At 48.9% G+C, this 6,819-nt stretch overlaps 1 protein-coding gene across 3 annotated transcripts in view; it reads right to left on the bottom strand.

Moving 5' to 3' along the window:
* Positions 1-262: 262 nt before the first annotated feature.
* Positions 263-6,819, bottom strand: part of LOC144496989 (class I histocompatibility antigen, F10 alpha chain-like) — a 38,728-nt gene continuing 32,171 nt past the window's right edge. For 2 of the 3 annotated variants that reach the window (XM_078217659.1, XM_078217661.1), the window contains 5 exons: positions 4,135-4,395; positions 2,763-3,038; positions 2,367-2,645; positions 1,906-2,016; positions 263-1,145 (listed from right to left, as the gene is read on the bottom strand). In XM_078217659.1, coding sequence (XP_078073785.1) covers positions 1,105-1,145; positions 1,906-2,016; positions 2,367-2,645; positions 2,763-3,038; positions 4,135-4,395 — 968 coding nt within the window. In that variant the 3' untranslated portion in view covers positions 263-1,104. The remainder of the gene's footprint in view (positions 1,146-1,905; positions 2,017-2,366; positions 2,646-2,762; positions 3,039-4,134; positions 4,396-6,819) is intronic. The other variant, XM_078217660.1, reaches the window with a different exon arrangement.

The following is a 6,819-nucleotide window of genomic DNA, read 5'->3' as shown; positions in this document are numbered from 1 at the left end:
TCACTGGGAAATGTGTTGAAGTTTGATTCACTAAAGTTAGGACACGGCTTCCTCTCCTCTGTCTCTCGCACTGACATCTTCTTTTCTGTTAACAAGTCAATCAATGCTGATGGAAAACAGTGAATGATGACATTTGGTCTGAACTCAGCCAGTTCACATTGGATTGAACCTCAACAACTGCCCATTGCAATCGTCACAAGCTGCTGAGTGATTGAATTCAACCTTTCCTGTGAAATCAGTGAAGAAGAATTCAGGCAAGTCAAACACTGACAATTATCTATTGATTACAGTCCACAGTTATCGATGTTTCACTATGATCCTGATGATAGACTTTCCTCCATGAATGTGTTATAACATTAAAATAAACAAAAATACATCGCAGAACACATCAAATATGACATTACATTAAGAGCCAAAAGTGTCTATCAATATAATTCTGACATTCTGTGGAGTCTCACTGCACACAGAGTTACAAGTTAGATTGGCAATATTAATATCTCAGCAATATTCACACGGAGAGATTTGACATGTTTTTCAGCCACTCTCTGTAGCTATGATGGGAGGGTCTTAGTCAGAGGTCTTTCCCCATGGAGTGTCTCCAGTAGCTGCCCCAAGCTGTGTTGTGTCCCTCACCAGTATTCCTGGACCTTGCAATGTGGCAGTCTGAAAAAACCCTTTGCCCTGGAAGAGTTGAGAGTTTCAGGCTGATTTTCACTGAGTTGATGGTCCTCCAGCAGGAGACGGTGTTTATCTCAGTGTGTGCTCCTGGGAACAGCCTGTACAGCGCAGAGTCCCTGTATAAAGGAGCTGCCGGGATGAACACTCTGTGACTGTGTGGAAATTCAGCAGATCAACTTTCACTTTCCTTCATCTCTCACAACTTATAAAGTGAAGTGGAAAACTGCCCAGCACCAGAAAGGTGTTTCCAACATCCTGATTGTCTTCTCCATTACCGGACGTACCACAGAGTCTTTTATACTGAGTCCAAAAAGTCTTGATCAAAATCCGCGAACATTTAAAGATATTTAAAACTCTGAGCAATCAGAAAGTGAGAAAAGTGCACAAAATGTGAATGTATTTCATTCCCAACAATCTGTCCCTCAGTCACTGACTGGGAGCTGTTGTGTACGTCCCACTTGGTGAATCTGCAGAAGTAAAATAAATGTCAGTTAGAATGGGGAATAATCCATTCTCAGAGAGTGAGAACACAACAAGTGTGAGGGAATGGAGATTGTGTGAGAAATACTCATTCTCACACTCCCCTCCATCCTTACACTTTCTGGAGATCCTGTAGATCTCTTCCATTCCATCCATATTCAGTAGGTGAGGATGTGAGTGTGTGCGGTGGCTTTAATGATCAATATTACACCTGGTCTGGGCTGATCACACAAAGGAAGATCAGACAGGGAACAAGATGTGTTTATACGTGTGTATCTGTGTGTGGGAATTAAATCAGTTCATTCAACACAGTGTCCTGTACTCCCAGTACTGGAGGTTCCCCACACTCACTCTGTCCCTTCATATCATAGAAATAGAAATCATAGAAACCCTACAGTGCAGAAGGAGGCCATTCGGCCCATCGAGTCTGCACCGACCACAATCCCACCCAGGCCCTACCCCCACATATTTTACCCGCTAATCCCTCTAACCTACGCATCCCAGGACTCTAAGGGGCAATTTTTAACCTGGCCAATGAACCTAACCCGCACATCTTTGGACTGTGGGAGGAAACCGGAGCACCCGGAGGAAACCCACGCAGACACGAGGAGAATGTGCAAACTCCACACAGACAGTGACCCGAGCCGGGAATCGAACCCGGGACCCTGGAGCTGTGAAGCAGCAGTGCTAACCACTGTGCTACCGTGCCGCCCTTCAGTTCCACATTCCTCTCTCTCTGATTCTTACCTCTCCGTTGGCTTTTCCAGATGATTATTCCGAATATAACAGCTAGTGCTGGGATCACTGATCCGATTATAATTCCAAGATGGGAGAGTCCCCCACTGTTTCCTGGGATTTCTGAAACACATTTGAATAATATGACGATTGTCTCTCTGTTCTCGGATCCATTCCCGGTTCTGTGTTCATTGGGGACAATTTGGACTGAAGCCGCCCCAGTCCAAATGGGATTGGTTGAAGCTTTGCTTTGACACTGGCCCCATGGTGGATAAGGGAGTGTCGATGGACCTGCTCCAGATGGACTTCCAGAAGGTCATTGATCACGTTCCACACAAGAGATTCTTGACAATAATCAGAGTGTTTGGAATTGAAGGGAATCTTTGCCATGGGGTGAAAATTGATTCTCAGGGGGGAGACAGGGAATGGGGAGAATGGGAATGTGCTCGCAGATATCCAGTACAGTTCCTTACCCGACTGATGGAGCTTGGGCTCTGCCAGGCTGCTGTGTTCAATTTGACAGGAGTATTGATCCTCATCCCCAGCATTTATTTCAATCTCTTTCTGGATCTGATGGGTCCCATCGTGGTTCGGTCGAACCCCCGAGGATAGTGTCTCAGACATTACCTCTCCATTCCTTAGCCAGTTCACCTCGATGTCTACAGGATAAAAGCCAGTAACCAGGCAGTAGAGAGTGAGCGACTTGTACTGACTAATGGGTTCACTTCTGGAGATGAAGACTTCAGGCTGAACTGTAATGGGAAAGAGTGAAAACACAAACAATAAACCCACACTGAATGGAATGGGAGAACGGTTTGATAGATCAGTGAAGTTTGATCAGAACATGGGCTCAAAACTGAAATCAATACCTTTCCGTCCAAAATATTCTTTTCCAGCTTCCAAATATTTATTTAAATCTTGAACAAGTACTTCCTGCAGATATTTTTCCCAGTAATTATTCCAGGATTGATCAGAATCCCATTTCTCTTTAGTCTTCACTGCGAAGTGATTGGATGCGACCCATCTCATTCTGTCTGGCTCTAAACTAATATAGTCCTTTCCATCAAATCCAAACCGCATCGATCTCTTCATGGAGCCGTCTTCAGTGACCTCGACAGACCGAATCAATTGAAGAACGTGAATTCCTGTGAGAATCAAACAGGGATCAATAATCAATAGACAATCTTTTCAGTGGTGAAAGGGGGTTTAGTTTGAGATAGAAATGGACGGAATCTTCCTGTGCCATCAGTAGCAGGAAGCTGAGCGGTGAGGTTACTAAATTAGATAGGGTCAGTGCTGGGGGACTGAGTTCAGTGTCCCAGGGGTCAGTGCTGGGGGACTGAGTTCAGTGTCCCAGGGGTCAGTTCTGGGGGACTGAGTTCAGTGTCCCAGGTATCAGTGCTGGGGGACAGAGTTCAGTGTCCCAGGGATCAGTGCTGGGGGACAGAGTTCAGTGTCCCAGGGGTCAGTGCTGGGGGTCTGAGTTCAGTGTCCCAGGGGGTCAGTGCTGGGGGACTGAGTTCAGTGTCCCAGGGGTCAGTGCTGGGAGATGGACTGAGTTCAGTGTCCCAGGGGTCAGTGCTGGGGGACTGAGTTCAGTGTCCCAGGGGTCAGTGCTGGGAGATGGACTGAGTTCAGTGTCCCAGGGGTCAGTGCTGGGGGACTGAGTTCAGTGTCCCAGGGGTCAGTGCTGGGGGGCTGAGTTCAGTGTCCCAGGGGTCAGTGCTGGGGGACTGAGTTCAGTGTCCCAGGGGTCAGTGCTGGGGGACTGAGTTCAGTGTCCCAGGGGTCAGTGCTGGGGGACTGAGTTCAGTGTACCAGAGGTCAGTGCTGGGAGATGGACTGAGTTCAGTGTCCCAGGGGTCAGTGCTGGGAGATGGATTGAGTTCAGTGTCCCAGGGGTCAGTGCTGGGAGATGGATTGAGTTCAGTGTCCCAGGGGTCAGTGCTGGGAGATGGATTGAGTTCAGTGTCCCAGGGGTCAGTGCTGGGAGACTGAGTTCAGTGTCCCAGGGGTCAGTGCTGGGAGATGGATTGAGTTCAGTGTCCTAGGGGTCAGTGCTGGGAGATGGATTGAGTTCAGTGTCCCAGGGGTCAGTGCTGGGAGATGGATTGAGTTCAGTGTTCCAGGGGTCAGTGCTGGGGGACTGAGTTCAGTGTCCCAGGGGTCAGTGCTGGGAGATGGATTGAGTTCAGTGTAAGGTTGTACATTGACACGCTGTTTCTCTCTGCCTGATCTTACCGGATGTCTGGTTTGTGATCTTCAGCACTGTATTCAGATTCTCCTTTACCATGTCTGAGTGTGAGTTCACCAGTTCTGAGATATAGTCCCAGAATTTAGTGTCGATATTTTCAGCCATGAACCTCTGTCTGGGAATGCAGCGACGGATATTACTGTCACAATATCCTGTTTGGACTCCATTGACCACTCCAGTGCCTGTAACCGCAGGAAAATCTTCTATCCCAGAGACAACAGTGTACATCACCGTGTGTGTGTTAGTGTCTGTAAAAAGAAACAGTTAAAGGGATTGGTCAATAAACACCGGTCTGATCGTCAGAACAATCTCGCTGGACCTCACCATCCCCCCTCCCCAATCACCACCCCCTCCCCAATCACCACCCCCTTCCCAATCACCACCCCCTCCCCAATCACCACCCCCTCCCCGATCACCACCCCTTCCCCCAATCACCACCACCTCCCTCAATCACCACCCCCTCCCCAATCACCACCCCCTCCCCAATCACCATCCCCTCCCCAATCACCACCCCCTCCCCATTCACCACCCCCTCCCCATTCACCATCCCCTCCCCAATCACCACCCCCTCCCCAATCACCATCCCCTCCCCAATCACCATCCCCTCCCCAATCACCATCCCCTCCCCAAACACCACCCCCTCCCCCAATCACCATCCCCTCCCCAATCACCACCCCCTCTCCAAACACCGCCCCCTTCCCAAACACCGCCCCCTCCCCAATCACCATCCCCTCCCCAATCACCATCCCCTCCCCAATCACCACCCCCTCCCCAATCACCACCCCTACAGAGCCACCCCCCGAACACCACCCCGAATGGGGCAACGGTCCAGGGCTTGGGCCAGTAATATGGTCTGGGAAGCTGTGTAAACGGCCGTCAGTGTCCGCGTACTGGCACAGAGGACCGGTGACAAGTGCCGGAAGAAGATAAACGATCTTCTTCAGGCAGGAAGGGTCAGTGTCCATCCCATCCTGACATCGGTCCCGTCTGTCACGCCTACAATGCCGAGCCACCCGCCTGACACTCTGCAGCCTCCCAGCATCCGGCCTCCAACCCCATTCCTCCAACCCCTCTGGCACCCCCAGTCACAACCCCAGACTGCCGAGGCACAGCCCCAATAAACCCCACCCAATCGCCCCCACCCCCTACACCCTGTGTCCTTACAGCCATCAGGATTTCAATCCCTCCTTTATTCCCACAGGATAAAGTGGCCCATAACCACCGGGAGCATGCCAAGACTGGTGGTGGGGTCCCCCAGCTGCATCTCCTCACTACCTTTGAGGAGCGCTATGGAGCTAGCAGGGGGTGAGGAGAGAATGGTCACTGACAGCCAGGTCGGTGTTCACCATGGAAGTGAGAATTTCCAAAACCCTCGTTCAAATGACTCATTCCAGGTAAGCAGCATGCTGCCCAGAAACCTGTCCCTTTCTACTTGTATTCCAGTGGAATACAAGGAAAGTAGAAAGAAACTTAAGCAAGGAGTAAGGAGGGCTAAAAGGGGTCACGAAAAAACATTGGCCAGCAGGATTAAGGAAAATCCCAAGGCTTTTTATGCATATGTAAAGAGCAAGAGGGTAGCCAGGGAGAGGGTTGGCCCACTCAAGGACAAGGGAGGGAATCTATGCGTGGAGCCAGAGGAAATGGGTGAGGTATTTAATGAGTACCTTGCATCAGTATTCAACAAAGAGAAGGACTTGGTGGATGATGAGTCTGGGAAAAGATGTGTAGATAGTTTGAGTCATGTTGAGATCAAAAAGGAGGAGGTATTGGGGTTCTTGAGAAACATTAAGGTAGACAAGTCCCCAGGGCCTGATGGGATATACCCCAGAATACTGAGAGAGGTAAGGAAAGAAATGGCTGGGGCCTTGAGAGAAATCTTTGTATCCTCACTGGCTCCAGGGGAGGTCCCAGAGGATTGGAGAATAGCCAATGTTGTTCCTTGTTTAAGAAGGGTCGCAAGAATAATCCAGGTAATTACAGGCCGGTGAGCCTTACATCAGTGGTAGGGAAATTATTGGGGAGGATTCTTCGAGACAAGATTTATTCCCACTTGGATATAAGTGGACGTATCAGTGAGAGGCAACATGGTTTTGTGAAGGGGAGGTCGTGTCTCACAAACTTGATCGAGTTTTTTGAGGAAGCGATGAAGATGATTGATGAGGGTAGGGCAGTGGATGTTGTCTACATGGACTTCAGTAAGGCCTTTGACAAGGTCCCCCATGGCAGACTGGTGCAGAAGGTGAAGTCGCATGGGATCAGAGGTGAGCCGGTAAGGTGGATATAAAACTGGCTCGGTCAAAAAACAGTAAGAAGTTTAACCACACCAGGTTAAAGTCCAACAGGTTTATTTGGTAGCAAAAGCCACAAGCTTTCGAAGCCTTAAGCTCCTTCTTCAGGTGAGTGGGAATTTAGTTCACAAACAGGGCATATAAAGACACAAACTCAATTTACAATTTACAAACTCAATTATTCTGTAAATTGAGTTTGTGTCTTTATATGCCCTGTTTGTGAACAGAATTCCCACTCACCTGTAGAAGGAGCTTAAGGCTCCGAAAGCTTGCGGCTTTTGTTACCAAATAAACCTGTTGGACTTTCATAGAAATTCATAGAATTTCTATGAAACACATCTTTTCCCATAGAATTACCAAATAAACCTGTTGGACTTGAACCTG

Source organism: Mustelus asterias, chromosome 8, assembly GCF_964213995.1.
Source record: "Mustelus asterias chromosome 8, sMusAst1.hap1.1, whole genome shotgun sequence".
Classification (NCBI taxonomy): domain Eukaryota; kingdom Metazoa; phylum Chordata; class Chondrichthyes; order Carcharhiniformes; family Triakidae; genus Mustelus; species Mustelus asterias.
This window is presented reverse-complemented; position numbering and strand designations above follow the sequence as displayed.